General features: G+C 42.1%; 1 protein-coding gene across 1 annotated transcript in view; it reads right to left on the bottom strand.

Annotated features, from left to right (window-relative positions):
• LOC115122699 (probable E3 ubiquitin-protein ligase HERC1) overlaps positions 1-8,543 on the bottom strand; it is a 37,570-nt gene extending 29,027 nt beyond the window's left edge. Inside the window, exons 1-4 of the mRNA XM_065015830.1 lie at positions 8,290-8,543; positions 5,880-6,166; positions 5,695-5,747; positions 3,174-3,374 (exon numbers count right to left, since the gene is read on the bottom strand). Coding sequence (XP_064871902.1) covers positions 3,174-3,374; positions 5,695-5,747; positions 5,880-6,166; positions 8,290-8,376 — 628 coding nt within the window. The 5' untranslated portion in view covers positions 8,377-8,543. The remainder of the gene's footprint in view (positions 1-3,173; positions 3,375-5,694; positions 5,748-5,879; positions 6,167-8,289) is intronic.
• Between the last annotated feature and the right edge of the window lie 10,145 nt (positions 8,544-18,688).

Raw genomic sequence — 18,688 nt, 5'->3', positions numbered from 1 at the left:
ATCTCACCCACATTACAGAGAGGACTGGACACATCTCACCCACATTACAGAGAGGACTGGACACATCTGAACCACCCACATTACAGAGAGGACTGGACACATCTGAACCACCCACATTACAGAGAGGACCGGACACATCTCACCCACATTACAGAGAGGACTGGACACATCTGAACCACATTACAGAGAGGACCGGACACATCTCACCCACGTTACAGAGAGGACCGGACACATCTCACCCACATTACAGAGAGGACCAGACACATCTCACCCACATTACAGAGAGGACCGGACACATCTCACCCACGTTACAGAGAGGACCGGACACATCTCACCCACATTACAGAGAGGACCAGACACATCTCACCCACATTACAGAGAGGACCGGACACATCTCACCCACGTTACAGAGAGGACCAGACACATCTCACCCACGTTACAGAGAGGACCGGACACATCTCACCCACATTACAGAGAGGACCAGACACATCTCACCCACATTACAGAGAGGACCAGACACATCTCACCCACATTACAGAGAGGACCAGACACATCTCACCCACGTTACAGAGAGGACCGGACACATCTCACCCACATTACAGAGAGGACCAGACACATCTCACCCACGTTACAGAGAGGACCAGACACATCTCACCCACATTACAGAGAGGACCAGACACATCTGAACCACCCACATTATAGAGAGGACCAGACACATCAAAACCACCCACATTACAGAGAGGACCAGACACATCTCACCCACATTACAGAGAGGACCAGACACATCTCACCCACATTACAGAGAGGACCAGACACATCTCACCCACGTTACAGAGAGGACTGGACACATCTCACCCACATTACAGAGAGGACCAGACACATCTCACCCACATTACAGAGAGGACCGGACACATCTCACCCACATTACAGAGAGGACCAGACACATCTCACCCACATTACAGAGAGGACCAGACACATCTCACCCACATTACAGAGAGGACCGGACACATCTCACCCACATTACAGAGAGGACTGGACACATCTCACCCACATTACAGAGAGGACTGGACACATCTGAACCACCCACATTACAGAGAGGACCGGACACATCTCACCCACATTACAGAGAGGACTGGACACATCTGAACCACATTACAGAGAGGCCCGGACACATCTCACCCACATTACAGAGAGGACCAGACACATCTCACCCACATTACAGAGAGGACCAGACACATCTCACCCACATTACAGAGAAGACCAGACACATCTGAACCACCCACATTACAGAGAGGACCAGACACATCTGAACCACCCACATTACAGAGAGGACCAGACACATCTCACCCACATTACAGAGAGGACCAGACACATCTCACCCACATTACAGAGAGGACCAGACACATCTCACCCACATTACAGAGAGGACCAGACACATCTCACCCACATTACAGAGAAGACCAGACACATCTGAACCACCCACATTACAGAGAGGATCAGACACATCTCACCCACATTACAGAGAGGACCAGACACATCTCACCCACATTACAGAGACGACCAGACACATCTCACCCACATTACAGAGAGGACCAGACACATCTGAACCACCCACATTACAGAGAGGACCAGACACATCTGAACCACCCACATTACAGAGAGGACCAGACACATCTCACCCACATTACAGAGAGGACCGGACACATCTCACCCACATTACAGAGAGGACCAGACACATCTGAACCACCCACATTACAGAGAGGACCAGACACATCTGAACCACCCACATTACAGAGAGGACCAGACACATCTCACCCACATTACAGAGAGGACCAGACACATCCCACCCACATTACAGAGAGGACCAGACACATCTCACCCACATTACAGAGAGGACCAGACACATCTCACCCACATTACAGAGAGGACCAGACACATCTGAACCACCCACATTACAGAGAGGACCAGACACATCTCACCCACATTACAGAGAGGACCAGACACATCTCACCCACATTACAGAGAGGACCGGACACATCTCACCCACATTACAGAGAGGACCAGACACATCTCACCCACATTACAGAGAGGACCAGACACATCTCACCCACATTACAGAGAGGACCAGACACATCTGAACCACCCACATTACAGAGAGGACCAGACACATCTCACCCACATTACAGAGAGGACTGGACACATCTCACCCACATTACAGAGAGGACCAGACACATCTGAACCACCCACATTACAGAGAGGACCGGACACATCTGAACCACCCACATTACAGAGAGGACCGGACACATCTCACCCACATTACAGAGAGGACCAGACACATCTGAACCACCCACATTACAGAGAGGACCGGACACATCTGAACCACCCACATTACAGAGAGGACCGGACACATCTGAACCACCCACATTACAGAGAGGACCAGACACCTCTCACCCACATTACAGAGAGGACCGGACACATCTCACCCACATTACAGAGAGGACCAGACACATCTCACCCACATTACAGAGAGGACCGGACACATCTCACCCACATTACAGAGAGGACCAGACACATCTCACCCACATTACAGAGAGGACCGGACACATCTCACCCACATTACAGAGAGGACCAGACACATCTGAACCACCCACATTACAGAGAGGACCAGACACATCTGAACCACCCACATTACAGAGAGGACCAGACACATCTCACCCACATTACAGAGAGGACCAGACACATCCCACCCACATTACAGAGAGGACCAGACACATCTCACCCACATTACAGAGAGGACCAGACACTGCTGAACCACCCACATTAGAGAGGACCAGACACACCTGAACCACCCACATTACAGAGAGGACCAGACACATCCCACCCACATTACAGAGAGGACCAGACACATCTCACCCACATTACAGAGAGGACCAGACACATCTGAACCACCCACATTACAGAGAAGACCAGACACATCTCACCCACATTATAGAGAGGACCAGACACATCTCACCCACATTACAGAGAGGACCAGACACATCTCACCCACATTACAGAGAGGACCGGACACATCTCACCCACATTACAGAGAGGACCGGACACATCTCACCCACATTACAGAGAGGACCAGACACATCTCTGTGTGTGTGTGTGTGTGTTTCTCAGCCCCTCACCTATCTGCAGCAGAGTCTCCTCCATGCTGTTGGTGGCGGTCACCATGGCTACGGACGCTCCAAGGGGGTCACTGTCGGGGAACTGGACGGCCTCTGGGACGACCCGGCGCTCGCTCAGACCCAACGGTCCCGCCAGCAGCTCAAACTCCTCGTCCCCAGTTAACCTCTCATCCTCATCAACATCCAGCATGTCCCATTCCTCTGTAAGGGTTGTAGAGAATAACAGCCATACTATCAGCCGCGTGGTTATAGAGAATAACAGTCATGCTATCATCCATGTGGTTATAGAGAATAACAGTCATACTATCAGCCATCCATGTGGTTATAGAGAATAACAGTCATACTATCAGCCATGTGGTTATAGAGAATAACAGTCACACTATCAGCCACGTGGTTATAGAGAATAACAGTCATACTATCAGCCACGTGGTTATAGAGAATAACAGTCATACTATCAGCCACGTGGTTATAGAGAATAACAGTCATACTATCAGCCGCGTGGTTATAGAGAATAAGTCATACTATCAGCCACGTGGTTATAGAGAATAACAGTCATACTATCAGCCGCGTGGTTATAGAGAATAACAGTCATACTATCAGCCATGTGGTTATTGAGGATAACAGTCACACTATCAGCCACATGGTTACAGAGGATAACAGTCACACTATCAGCCACGTGGTTATAGAGGATAACAGTCATACTATCAGCCATAAAGCTACAGTGGAACCAGTCATACTATCAGCCATAAAGCTACAGTGGACCAGTCATACTATCAGCCATAAAGCTACAGTGAAACCAGTCATACTATCATCCATAAAGCTACAGTGGAACCAGTCATACTATCAGCCATAAAGCTACAGTCGACCAGTCATACTATCAGCCATAAAGCTACAGTGGAACCAGTCATACTATCAGCCATAAAGCTACAGTAGAACCAGTCATACTATCAGCCATAAAGCTACAGTGGAACCAGTCATACTATCAGCCATAAAGCTACAGTGGAACCAGTCATACTATCAGCCATAAAGCTACAGTGGAACCAGTCATACTATCAGCCATAAAGCTACAGTGGAACCAGTCATACTATCAGCCATAAAGCTACAGTGGAACCAGTCATACTATCAGCCATAAAGCTACAGTGGAACCAGTCATACTATCAGCCATAAAGCTACAGTGGACCAGTCATACTATCAGCCATAAAGCTACAGTGGACCAGTCATACTATCAGCCATAAAGCTACAGTGGAACCAGTCATACTATCAGCCATAAAGCTACAGTGGACCAGTCATACTATCAGCCATAAAGCTACAGTGGAACCAGTCATACTATCAGCCATAAAGCTACAGTGGACCAGTCATACTATCAGCCATAAAGCTACAGTGGACCAGTCATACTATCAGCCATAAAGCTACAGTGGACCAGTCATACTATCAGCCATAAAGCTACAGTGGATCAGTCATACTATCAGCCATAAAGCTACAGTGGACCAGTCATACTATCAGCCATAAAGCTACAGTGGACCAGTCATACTATCAGCCATAAAGCTACAGTGGAACCGTCATACTATCAGCCATAAAGCTACAGTGGAACCAGTCATACTATCAGCCATAAAGCTACAGTGGACCAGTCATACTATCAGCCATAAAGCTACAGTGGAACCAGTCATACTATCAGCCATAAAGCTACAGTGGACCAGTCATACTATCAGCCATAAAGCTACAGTGGACCAGTCATACTATCAGCCATAAAGCTACAGTGGAACCAGTCATACTATCAGCCATAAAGCTACAGTGGACCCGTCATACTATCAGCCATAAAGCTACAGTGGACCAGTCATACTATCAGCCATAAAGCTACAGTGGACCAGTCATACTATCAGCCATAAAGCTACAGTGGAACCAGTCATACTATCAGCCATAAAGCTACAGTGGACCAGTCATACTATCAGCCATAAAGCTACAGTGGAACCAGTCATACTATCAGCCATAAAGCTACAGTGGACCAGTCATACTATCAGCCATAAAGCTACAGTGGACCAGTCATACTATCAGCCATAAAGCTACAGTGGAACCAGTCATACTATCAGCCATAAAGCTACAGTGGACCAGTCATACTATCAGCCATAAAGCTACAGTGGAACCAGTCATACTATCAGCCATAAAGCTACAGTGGACCAGTCATACTATCAGCCATAAAGCTACAGTGGACCAGTCATACTATCAGCCATAAAGCTACAGTGGACCAGTCATACTATCAGCCATAAAGCTACAGTGGACCAGTCATACTATCAGCCATAAAGCTACAGTGGAACCGTCATACTATCAGCCATAAAGCTACAGTGGACCAGTCATACTATCAGCCATAAAGCTACAGTGGAACCAGTCATACTATCAGCCATAAAGCTACAGTGGAACCAGTCATACTATCAGCCATAAAGCTACAGTGGAACCAGTCATTCATATGATCAGGGACAAGAACCTCTGGAACAAGTGAATCATCATGTTTCATCAGAACCGGTACCTTCATAGACACTGTCCTGCTTCCCCAAGAGGTCCGGGGCCAGTCCTTTATACCTGAACATGGACCACGACACGTGTTAGTGATCACAACGGCATCTTGTCACTGTGTGTATCGAATCTTAAGTTTCAGTTGTACAACACAAGAGTCACAAGTCTGTAATTTTTTTTTAAAACGTGGCGTGTCACCTTCTGTCCGCCACTGACCTCTCCGTCACGGGGACTGTGGTTTTACTCTTCACCGCCAGGTGTCTGTCCCGACAGCTACCACAGAGGAGGTAGTAGGGGTTCCCGCTGCCGCACTCCCCTCCGAACCACCCGTCTACGTAGGAGCCGTTGCTCCGGTAACCCTGTCGGTTGGCGCTGCGCCCGCAGCCAGGGTGGCTCTTCTTCATGTGCTGGTTGAAGTTGGCAACGCTAGCCTCACACAACTCACACACTACCACCTCGTCTCGTTCCTCTGTCTCACACACATGCTGCCAGGGGACAGGGAGTGGACATAGAGACAGGGAGGGGAGGGAGGGAGGGGACATGGAGACAGGGAGGGGACATGGAGACAGGGAGGGGACACGGAGACAGGGAGGGACACGGAGACAGGGAGGGGACACGGAGACAGGGAGGACATGGAGACAGGGAGGGGACATGGAGACAGGAGGGGAGGGAGGGACATGGAGACAGGGAGGGGACATGGAGACAGGAGGGGACACGGAGACAGGGAGGGGACATGGAGACAGGGAGGGGACATGGAGACAGGGAGGGGACACGGAGACAGGGAGGGGACACGGAGACAGGGAGGGGGGACACGGAGACAGGAGGGAGGGGGACATAGAGACAGGAGGGGACACGGAGACAGGGAGGGGACACGGAGACAGGGAGGGGACACGGAGACAGGGAGGGGGGACACGGAGACAGGGAGGGGACACGGAGACAGGGAGGGGACACGGAGACAGGGAGGGAGGGAGGGACACGGAGACAGGGAGGGACATGGAGACAGGGAGGGGACACGGAGACAGGGAGGGGACACGGAGACAGGGAGGGGACACGGAGACAGGGAGGGGACACGGAGACAGGGAGGGGACACGGAGACAGGGAGGGGACACGGAGACAGGGAGGGGAGGGAGGGGACATGGAGACAGGGAGGGACACGGAGACAGGGAGGGGACACGAGACAGGGAGGGGACACGGAGACAGGGAGGGACACGGAGACAGGGAGGGACACGGAGACAGGGAGGGGACACGGAGACAGGGAGGGGACACGGAGACAGGGAGGGGACACGGAGACAGGGAGGGACACGGAGACAGGGAGGGGACACGGAGACAGGGAGGGAGGGGACACGGAGACAGGAGGGGACACGGAGACAGGGAGGGACACGGAGACAGGGGGGACACGGAGACAGGGAGGGGACACGGAGACAGGGAGGGGACACGGGACAGGGAGGAGGGAGGGGACATGGAGACAGGGGGGACACGGAGACAGAGGGAGGGGACATGGAGACAGGGAGGGACACGGAGACAGGGAGGGGACACGGAGACAGGGAGGGAGGGGACACGGAGACAGGGAGGGGACACGGAGACAGGGAGGGGACACGGAGACAGGGAGGGGACACGGAGACAGGGAGGGAGGGGACACGGAGACAGGGAGGGGACACGGAGACAGGGAGGGGACACGGAGACAGGGAGGGGACACGGGAGACAGGGAGGGGACACGGAGACAGGGAGGGGACACGGAGACAGGGAGGGGACACGGAGACAGGGAGGGGACACGGAGACAGGGAGGGGACACGGAGACAGGGAGGGGACACCGAGACAGGGAGGGGACACGGAGACAGGGAGGGGACACGGAGACAGGGAGGGGAGGGAGGGGACATGGAGACAGGGAGGGGACACGGAGACGTAAACACAAAGTCAGTTCATATCTAGGACATCAATAGCATGATGCCACTAACAGACAGGTGAGTATGACAGCAGTATAGACAACATGATACCATAGCAACAAGATGATTAGCCATGAATTAACCACAAGCAACAAGACTTGATGATCAATGCCACCCACTGTAATCACCATTAGCATGTTAGCGTTCCACCTGATTTACTAGCAAACCCCATTGACATCCCATCCACGGCATGCTAGTTAGGCTAACGACAGAAATCACCGCCATGGGCAGTCAGTGGCAGAGAATGATGCAATGTGTGTGTGTGTGAGTGTGTGAGTGAGAGTTTGAGCATGTGTATGTGTGTGTGTGTATGTGTGTGTGTGAGTGAGAGAGAGATAGTTTGAGTGTGTGAGTGCGAGTGCGTGTGTGTGTGTGTATGTGTGTGTGAGAGAGAGAGATATAGTTTGAGAATGTGTGTGTATGTGTGTGTGTGTTTGAGTGTGTGATAGTGAGTAAGCATCAACCTCTCTAAGCAGACAGTTAGCATTTTACAGCATCCAAGTGAATGAGTGTGTGAGTAAAAGTTAGCTGGTGAGAGTCTAAATCCTAAACTTCCACGTCAGTCTCCCCACTGAGAGTGAGACGTTTAGTGACGTGGAAAGTCAGGATGAAGACCTTATTAGTCAAGGCGAGGAAAAGGAAGCAGCAAAACCCTGCACACACACCCATGTTGGCCAGTCCAGTACCTCTGGGATCCACATGCCCAGGATGTCAGTGTCGCTGGCCAGGTCCTGACCGAACATGGCCTCCATGGTCTCCTCGTCCAGCTCCAGCTCCAGCTCCTCGTCGAGGTTAAAGTCATACAGAGGTCCAGTGTCCTGCTGTAGGGCACTGCCCTCTCTACGAGCCTGGCTGTGATGGGCCTGCACCGAGCGGTACAGACCAGCTACAGGAGAGGGTACATGTTAGAATAGAATAGAGGAGAGGGTATATGTTAGAATAGAATAGAGGAGAGGGTATATGTTAGAATAGAATAGAGGAGAGGGTATATGTTAGAATAGAATAGTATAGAGGAGAGGGTATATGTTAGAATAGAATAGAGGAGAGGGTATATGTTAGAATAGAATAGAGGAGAGGGTATATGTTAGAATAGTATAGAGGAGAGGGTATATGTTAGAATAGAATAGAGGAGAGGGTATATGTTAGAATAGTATAGAGGAGAGGGTATATGTTAGAATAGTATAGAGGAGAGGGTATATGTTAGAATAGTATAGAGGAGAGGGTATATGTTAGAATAGGATAGAGGAGAGGGTATATATTAGAATAGAATAGAGGAGAGGGTATATGTTAGAATAGAATAGAGGAGAGGGTATATGTTAGAATAGAATAGAGGAGAGGGTATATGTTAGAATAGTATAGAGGAGAGGGTATATGTTAGAATAGAATAGAGGAGAGGGTATATGTTAGAATAGAATAGAGGAGAGGGTATATGTTAGAATAGTATAGAGGAGAGGAGAGGGTATATGTTAGAATAGAATAGAGGGTATATGTTAGAATAGAATAGAGGAGAGGGTATATGTTAGAATAGAATAGAGGAGAGGGTATATGTTAGAATAGAATAGAGGGTATATGTTAGAATAGAATAGAGGAGAGGGTATATGTTAGAATAGAATAGAGGAGATGAGAGGGTATATGTTAGAATAGAATAGAGGGTATATGTTAGAATAGAATAGAGGAGAGGGTATATGTTAGAATAGTATAGAGGAGAGGGTATATGTTAGAATAGAATAGAGGAGAGGGTATATGTTAGAATAGAGGAGAGGGTATATGTTAGAATAGAATAGAGGAGAGGGTATATGTTAGAATAGAATAGAGGAGAGGGTATATGTTAGAATAGTATAGAGGAGAGGGTATATGTTAGAATAGAATAGAGGAGAGGGTATATGTTAGAATAGTATAGAGGAGAGGGTATATTTAGAATAGTATAGAGGAGAGGGTATATGTTAGAATAGAATAGAGGAGAGGGTATATGTTAGAATAGTATAGAGGAGAGGGTATATGTTAGAATAGTATAGAGGAGAGGGTATATGTTAGAATAGTATAGAGGAGAGGGTATATGTTAGAATAGTATAGAGGAGAGGGTATATGTTAGAATAGAATAGAGGAGAGGGTATATGTTAGAATAGAATAGAGGAGAGGGTATATGTAAGAATAGAATAGAGGGTATATGTTAGAATAGAATAGAGGAGAGGGTATATGTTAGAATAGAATAGAGGAGAGGGTATATGTTAGAATAGAATAGAGGAGAGGGTATATGTTAGAATAGAATAGAGGAGAGGGTATATGTAAGAATAGAATAGAGGGTATATGTTAGAATAGAATAGAGGAGAGGGTATATGTTAGAATAGAATAGAATAGAGGAGAGGGTATATGTTAGAATAGAATAGAGGAGAGGGTATATGTTAGAATAGAATAGAGGAGAGGGTATATGTAAGAATAGAATAGAGGAGAGGGTATATGTTAGAATAGAATAGAGGAGAGGAGAGGGTATATGTTAGAATAGAATAGAGGGTATATGTTAGAATAGAATAGAGTAGAGGGTATATGTTAGAATAGAATAGAGGAGAGGGTATATGTTAGAATAGAATAGAGGAGAGGGTATATGGTAGAATAGAATAGAGGAGAGGGTATATGTTAGAATAGAATAGAGGAGAGGAGAGGGTATATGTTAGAATAGAATAGAGGAGAGGGTATATGTTAGAATAGAATAGAGGAGAGGGTATATGTTAGAATAGAGGAGAGGAGAGGGTATATGTTAGAATAGAATAGAGGAGAGGGTATATGTTAGAATAGAATAGAGGAGAGGAGAGGGTATATGTAAGAATAGAATAGAGGGTATATGTTAGAATAGAATAGAGGAGAGGGTATATGTTAGAATAGAATAGAGCCGAGGGTATATGTTAGAATAGAATAGAGGAGAGGGTATATGTTAGAATAGTATAGAGGAGAGGAGAGGGTATATGTTAGAATAGTATAGAGGAGAGGGTATATGTTAGAATAGAATAGAGGAGAGGGTATATGTTAGAATAGAATAGAGGAGAGGGTATATGTTAGAATAGAATAGAGGAGAGGGTATATGTTAGAATAGTATAGAGGAGAGGGTATATGTTAGAATAGTATAGAGGAGAGGGTATATGTTAGAATAGAATAGAGGAGAGGGTATATGTTAGAATAGAATAGAGGAGAGGGTATATGTTAGAATAGAATAGAGGGTATATGTTAGAATAGAATAGAGGAGAGGGTATATGTTAGAATAGTATAGAGGAGAGGGTATATGTTAGAATAGTATAGAGGAGAGGGTATATGTTAGAATAGAATAGAGGAGAGGGTATATATTAGAATAGAATAGAGGAGAGGGTATATGTTAGAATAGAATAGAGGAGAGGGTATATGTTAGAATAGAATAGAGGAGAGGGTATATGTTAGAATAGTATAGAGGAGAGGGTATATGTTAGAATAGAATAGAGGAGAGGGTATATGTTAGAATAGAATAGAGGAGAGGGTATATGTTAGAATAGTATAGAGGAGAGGAGAGGGTATATGTTAGAATAGAATAGAGGGTATATGTTAGAATAGAATAGAGGAGAGGGTATATGTTAGAATAGAATAGAGGAGAGGTATATGTTAGAATAGAATAGAGGGTATATGTTAGAATAGAATAGAGGAGAGGGTATATGTTAGAATAGAATAGAGGAGATGAGAGGGTATATGTTAGAATAGAATAGAGGGTATATGTTAGAATAGAATAGAGGAGAGGGTATATGTTAGAATAGTATAGAGGAGAGGGTATATGTTAGAATAGAATAGAGGAGAGGGTATATGTTAGAATAGAGGAGAGGGTATATGTTAGAATAGAATAGAGGAGAGGGTATATGTTAGAATAGAATAGAGGAGAGGGTATATGTTAGAATAGTATAGAGGAGAGGGTATATGTTAGAATAGAATAGAGGAGAGGGTATATGTTAGAATAGTATAGAGGAGAGGGTATATGTTAGAATAGTATAGAGGAGAGGGTATATGTTAGAATAGAATAGAGGAGAGGGTATATGTTAGAATAGTATAGAGGAGAGGGTATATGTTAGAATAGTATAGAGGAGAGGGTATATGTTAGAATAGTATAGAGGAGAGGGTATATGTTAGAATAGTATAGAGGAGAGGGTATATGTTAGAATAGTATAGAGGAGAGGGTATATGTTAGAATAGAATAGAGGAGAGGGTATATGTTAGAATAGAATAGAGGAGAGGGTATATGTTAGAATAGAATAGAGGAGAGGGTATATGTTAGAATAGTATAGAGGAGAGGGTATATGTTAGAATAGTATAGAGGAGAGGGTATATGTTAGAATAGAATAGAGGAGAGGGTATATGTTAGAATAGAATAGAGGAGAGGGTATATGTTAGAATAGAGGAGAGGGTATATGTTAGAATAGTATAGAGGAGAGGAGAGGGTATATGTTAGAATAGAATAGAGGAGAGGGTATATGTTAGAATAGAATAGAGGAGAGGGTATATGTTAGAATAGAATAGAGGAGAGGGTATATGTTAGAATAGAGGAGAGGGTATATGTTAGAATAGAATAGAGGAGAGGAGAGGGTATATGTTAGAATAGAATAGAGGAGATGGTATATATTAGAATAGAATAGAGGAGAGGGTATATGTTAGAATAGAATAGAGGAGAGGGTATATGTTAGAATAGAATAGATGAGAGGGTATATATTAGAATAGAATAGAGGAGAGGGTATATGTTAGAATAGAGGAGAGGGTATATGTTAGAATAGAATAGAGGAGAGGGTATATGTTAGAATAGAGGAGAGGGTATATGTTAGAATAGAGGAGAGGGTATATGTTAGAATAGAATAGAGGAGAGGGTATATATTAGAATAGAATAGAGGAGAGGGTATATGTTAGAATAGAATAGAGGAGAGGGTATATGTTAGAATATAATAGAGGGTATATGTTATAATAGAATAGAGGAGAGGGTATATGTTAGAATAGAATAGAGGAGAGGGTATATGTTAGAATAGAATAGAGGAGAGGGTATATGTTAGAATAGAATAGAGGGTATATGTTAGAATAGAATAGAGGAGAGGGTATATGTTAGAATAGTATAGAGGAGAGGGTATATGTTAGAATAGTATAGAGGAGAGGGTATATGTTAGAATAGAATAGAGGAGAGGGTATATGTTAGAATAGAATAGAGGGTATATGTTAGAATAGAATAGAGGAGAGGGTATATGTTAGAATAGTATAGAGGAGAGGGTATATGTTAGAATAGTATAGAGGAGAGGGTATATGTTAGAATAGAATAGAGGAGAGGGTATATGTTAGAATATAATAGAGGAGAGGGTATATGTTAGAATAGAATAGAGGAGAGGGTATATGTTAGAATAGTATAGAGGAGAGGGTATATGTTAGAATAGTATAGAGGAGAGGGTATATGTTAGAATAGAATAGAGGAGAGGGTATATGTTAGAATATAATAGAGGGTATATGTTATAATAGAATAGAGGAGAGGGTATATGTTAGAATAGAATAGAGGAGAGGGTATATGTTAGAATAGAATAGAGGAGAGGGTATATGTTAGAATAGAATAGAGGGTATATGTTAGAATAGAATAGAGGAGAGGGTATATGTTAGAATAGTATAGAGGAGAGGGTATATGTTAGAATAGTATAGAGGAGAGGGTATATGTTAGAATAGAATAGAGGAGAGGGTATATGTTAGAATAGAATAGAGGGTATATGTTAGAATAGAATAGAGGAGAGGGTATATGTTAGAATAGTATAGAGGAGAGGGTATATGTTAGAATAGTATAGAGGAGAGGGTATATGTTAGAATAGAATAGAGGAGAGGGTATATGTTAGAATAGTATAGAGGAGAGGGTATATGTTAGAATAGAATAGAGGAGAGGGTATATGTTAGAATAGAATAGAGGAGAGGGTATATGTTAGAATAGAATAGAGGAGAGGGTATATGTTAGAATAGAATAGAGGAGAGGGTATATGTTAGAATAGTATAGAGGAGAGGGTATATGTTAGAATAGAATAGAGGAGAGGGTATATGTTAGAATAGAATAGAGGAGAGGGTATATGTTAGAATAGTATAGAGGAGAGGGTATATGTTAGAATAGAATAGAGGAGAGGGTATATGTTAGAATAGAATAGAGGAGAGGGTATATGTTAGAATAGAAGAGGAGAGGAGAGGGTATATGTTAGAATAGAATAGAGGAGAGGTATATGTTAGAATAGAATAGAGGAGAGGGTATATGTTAGAATAGAATAGAGGAGATAGGGAGAGGGTATATGTTAGAATAGAATAGAGGAGAGGGTATATGTTAGAATAGAGGAGAGGGTATATGTTAGAATAGAATAGAGGAGAGGGTATATGTTAGAATAGAATAGAGGAGAGGGTATATGTTAGAATAGAATAGAGGAGAGGGTATATGTTAGAATAGAATAGAGGAGAGGGTATATGTTAGAATAGAATAGAGGAGAGGGTATATGTTAGAATAGAATAGAGGAGAGGAGAGGGTATATGTTAGAATAGAATAGAGGGTATATGTTAGAATAGAATAGAGGAGAGGGTATATGTTAGAATAGAATAGAGCCGAGGGTATATGTTAGAATAGAATAGAGGAGAGGGTATATGTTAGAATAGTATAGAGGAGAGGGTATATGTTAGAATAGAATAGAGGAGAGGGTATATGTTAGAATAGAATAGAGGAGAGGGTATATGTTAGAATAGAATAGAGGAGAGGGTATATGTTAGAATAGAATAGAGGAGAGGGTATATGTTAGAATAGTATAGAGGAGAGGGTATATGTTAGAATAGTATAGAGGAGAGGGTATATGTTAGAATAGAATAGAGGAGAGGGTATATGTTAGAATAGAATAGAGGAGAGGGTATATGTTAGAATAGAATAGAATATATGTTAGAATAGAATAGAGGAGAGGGTATATGTTAGAATAGTATAGAGGAGAGGGTATATGTTAGAATAGAGGGTATAGAGGAGAGGGTATATGTTAGAATAGAATAGAGGAGAGGGTATATATTAGAATAGAATAGAGGAGAGGGTATATGTTAGAATAGAATAGAGGAGAGGGTATATGTTAGAATAGAATAGAGAGAGGGTATATGTTAGAATAGTATAGAGGAGAGGGTATATGTTAGAATAGAATAGAGGAGAGGGTATATGTTAGAATAGAATAGAGGAGAGGGTATATGTTAGAATAGAATAGAGGAGGAGAGGGTATATGTTAGAATAGAATAGAGTGGAGGGTATATGTTAGAATAGAATAGAGGAGAGGGTATATGTTAGAATAGAATAGAGGAGAGGGTATATGTTAGAATAGAATAGAGGGTATATGTTAGAATAGAATAGAGGAGAGGGTATATGTTAGAATAGAATAGAGGAGATGAGAGGGTATATGTTAGAATAGAATAGAGGGTATATGTTAGAATAGAATAGAGGAGAGGGTATATGTTAGAATAGTATAGAGGAGAGGGTATATGTTAGAATAGAATAGAGGAGAGGGTATATGTTAGAATAGAGGAGAGGGTATATGTTAGAATAGAATAGAGGAGAGGGTATATGTTAGAATAGAATAGAGGAGAGGGGAGGAGAGGGTATATGTTAGAATAGTATAGAGGAGAGGGTATATGTTAGAATAGAATAGAGGAGAGGGTATATGTTAGAATAGTATAGAGGAGAGGGTATATGTTAGAATAGATAGAGGAGAGGGTATATGTTAGAATAGAATAGAGGAGAGGGTATATGTTAGAATAGTATAGAGGAGAGGGTATATGTTAGAATAGTATAGAGGAGAGGTATATGTTAGAATAGTATAGAGGAGAGGGTATATGTTAGAATAGTATAGAGGAGAGGGTATATGTTAGAATAGAATAGAGGAGAGGGTATATGTTAGAATAGAATAGAGGAGAGGGTATATGTTAGAATAGAATAGAGGAGAGGGTATATGTTAGAATAGAATAGAGGAGAGGGTATATGTTAGAATAGTATAGAGGAGAGGGTATATGTTAGAATAGTATAGAGGAGAGGAATAGAGGAGTATATGTTAGAATAGAATAGAGGAGAGGGTATATGTTAGAATAGAATAGAGGAGAGGGTATATGTTAGAATAGAGGAGAGGGTATATGTTAGAATAGTATAGAGGAGAGGAGAGGAATAGATATATGTTAGAATAGAATAGAGGAGAGGGTATATGTTAGAATAGAATAGAGGAGAGGGTATATGTTAGAATAGAATAGAGGAGAGGGTATATGTTAGAATAGAGGAGAGGGTATATGTTAGAATAGAATAGAGGAGGAGAGGGTATATGTTAGAATAGAATAGAGGAGATGGTATATATTAGAATAGAATAGAGGAGAGGGTATATGTTAGAATAGAATAGAGGAGAGGGTATATGTTAGAATAGAATAGATGAGAGGGTATATATTAGAATAGAATAGAGGAGAGGGTATATGTTAGAATAGAGGAGAGGGTATATGTTAGAATAGAATAGAGGAGAGGGTATATGTTAGAATAGAGAGAGGGTATATGTTAGAATAGAGGAGAGGTATATGTTAGAATAGAATAGAGGAGAGGGTATATATTAGAATAGAATAGAGGAGAGGGTATATGTTAGAATAGAATAGAGGAGAGGGTATATGTTAGAATATAATAGAGGGTATATGTTATAATAGAATAGAGGAGAGGGTATATGTTAGAATAGAATAGAGGAGAGGGTATATGTTAGAATAGAATAGAGGAGAGGGTATATGTTAGAATAGAATAGAGGGTATATGTTAGAATAGAATAGAGGAGAGGGTATATGTTAGAATAGTATAGAGGAGAGGGTATATGTTAGAATAGTATAGAGGAGAGGGTATATGTTAGAATAGAATAGAGGAGAGGGTATATGTTAGAATAGAATAGAGGTATATGTTAGAATAGAATAGAGGAGAGGGTATATGTTAGAATAGTATAGAGGAGAGGGTATATGTTAGAATAGTATAGAGGAGAGGTATATGTTAGAATAGAATAGAGGAGAGGGTATATGTTAGAATATAATAGAGGAGAGGGTATATGTTAGAATAGAAAGAGGAGAGGGTATATGTTAGAATAGTATAGAGGAGAGGGTATATGTTAGAATAGAATAGAGGAGAGGGTATATGTTAGAATAGAATAGAGGAGAGGGTATATGTTAGAATATAATAGAGGGTAGTTATAATAGAATAGAGGAGAGGGTATATGTTAGAATAGAATAGAGGAGAGGGTATATGTTAGAATAGAATAGAGGAGAGGGTATATGTTAGAATAGAATAGAGGGTATATGTTAGAATAGAGGAGAGGGTATATGTTAGAATAGTATAGAGGAGAGGGTATATGTTAGAATAGTATAGAGGAGAGGGTATATGTTAGAATAGAATAGAGGAGAGGGTATATGTTAGAATAGAATAGAGGGTATATGTTAGAATAGAATAGAGGAGAGGGTATATGTTAGAATAGTATAGAGGAGAGGGTATATGTTAGAATAGTATAGAGGAGAGGGTATATGTTAGAATAGAATAGAGGAGAGGGTATATGTTAGAATAGTATAGGGAGAGGGTATATGTTAGAATAGAATAGAGGAGAGGGTATATGTTAGAATAGAATAGAGGAGAGGGTATATGTTAGAATAGAATAGAGGAGAGGGTATATGTTAGAATAGTATAGAGGAGAGGGTATATGTTAGAATAGAATAGAGGAGAGGGTATATGTTAGAATAGAATAGAGGAGAGGGTATATGTTAGAATAGTATAGAGGAGAGGGTATATGTTAGAATAGTATAGAGGAGAGGGTATATGTTAGAATAGAATAGAGGAGAGGGTATATGTTAGAATAGAATAGAGGAGAGGGTATATGTTAGAATAGTATAGAGGAGAGGAGAGGGTATATGTTAGAATAGAATAGAGGAGAGGGTATATATTAGAATAGAATAGAGGAGAGGGTATATGTTAGAATAGAATAGAGGAGAGGGTATATGTTAGAATAGAATAGAGGAGAGGGTATATGTTAGAATAGAGGAGAGGGTATATGTTAGAATAGAATAGAGGAGAGGGTATATGTTAGAATAGAATAGAGGAGATGGTATATATTAGAATAGAATAGAGGAGAGGGTATATGTTAGAATAGAATAGAGGAGAGGGTATATGTTAGAATAGAATAGATGAGAGGGTATATATTAGAATAGAATAGAGGAGAGGGTATATGTTAGAATAGAGGAGAGGGTATATGTTAGAATAGAATAGAGGAGAGGGTATATGTTAGAATAGAGGAGAGGGTATATGTTAGAATAGAGGAGAGGGTATATGTTAGAATAGAATAGAGGGTATATGTTAGAATAGAATAGAGGAGAGGGGTATATGTTAGAATAGAATAGAGAGAGAGGGTATATGTTAGAATAGAATAGAGGAGAGGGTATATGTTAGAATAGAATAGAGGGTATATGTTATAATAGAATAGAGGAGAGGGTATATGTTAGAATAGAATAGAGGAGAGGGTATATGTTAGAATAGAATAGAGGAGAGGGTATATGTTAGAATAGAATAGAGGGTATATGTTAGAATAGAATAGAGGAGAGGTATATGTTAGAATAGTATAGAGGAGAGGGTATATGTTAGAATAGTATAGAGGAGAGGGTATATGTTAGAATAGTATAGAGGAGAGGGTATATGTTAGAATAGAATAGAGGAGAGGGTATATGTTAGAATAGAATAGAGGAGAGGGTATATGTTAGAATAGAATAGAGGAGAGGGTATATGTTAGAATAGAATAGAGGAGAGGGTATATGTTAGAATAGAATAGAGGAGAGGGTATATGTTAGAATAGAATAGAGGAGAGGGTATATGTTAGAATAGTATAGAGGAGAGGGTATATGTTAGAATAGTATAGAATAGGAGAGGGTATATGTTAGAATAGAATAGAGGAGAGGGTATATGTTAGAATAGTATAGAGGAGAGGGTATATGTTAGAATAGTATAGAGGAGAGGGTATATGTTAGAATAGAATAGAGGAGAGGGTAT

The sequence above is a fragment of the Oncorhynchus nerka genome, unplaced genomic scaffold, assembly GCF_034236695.1.
Source record: "Oncorhynchus nerka isolate Pitt River unplaced genomic scaffold, Oner_Uvic_2.0 unplaced_scaffold_1260, whole genome shotgun sequence".
Lineage (NCBI taxonomy): Eukaryota > Metazoa > Chordata > Actinopteri > Salmoniformes > Salmonidae > Oncorhynchus > Oncorhynchus nerka.
Note: the sequence above shows the minus strand (reverse complement) of the source record. Positions and strands in the feature narration are given on the sequence as shown.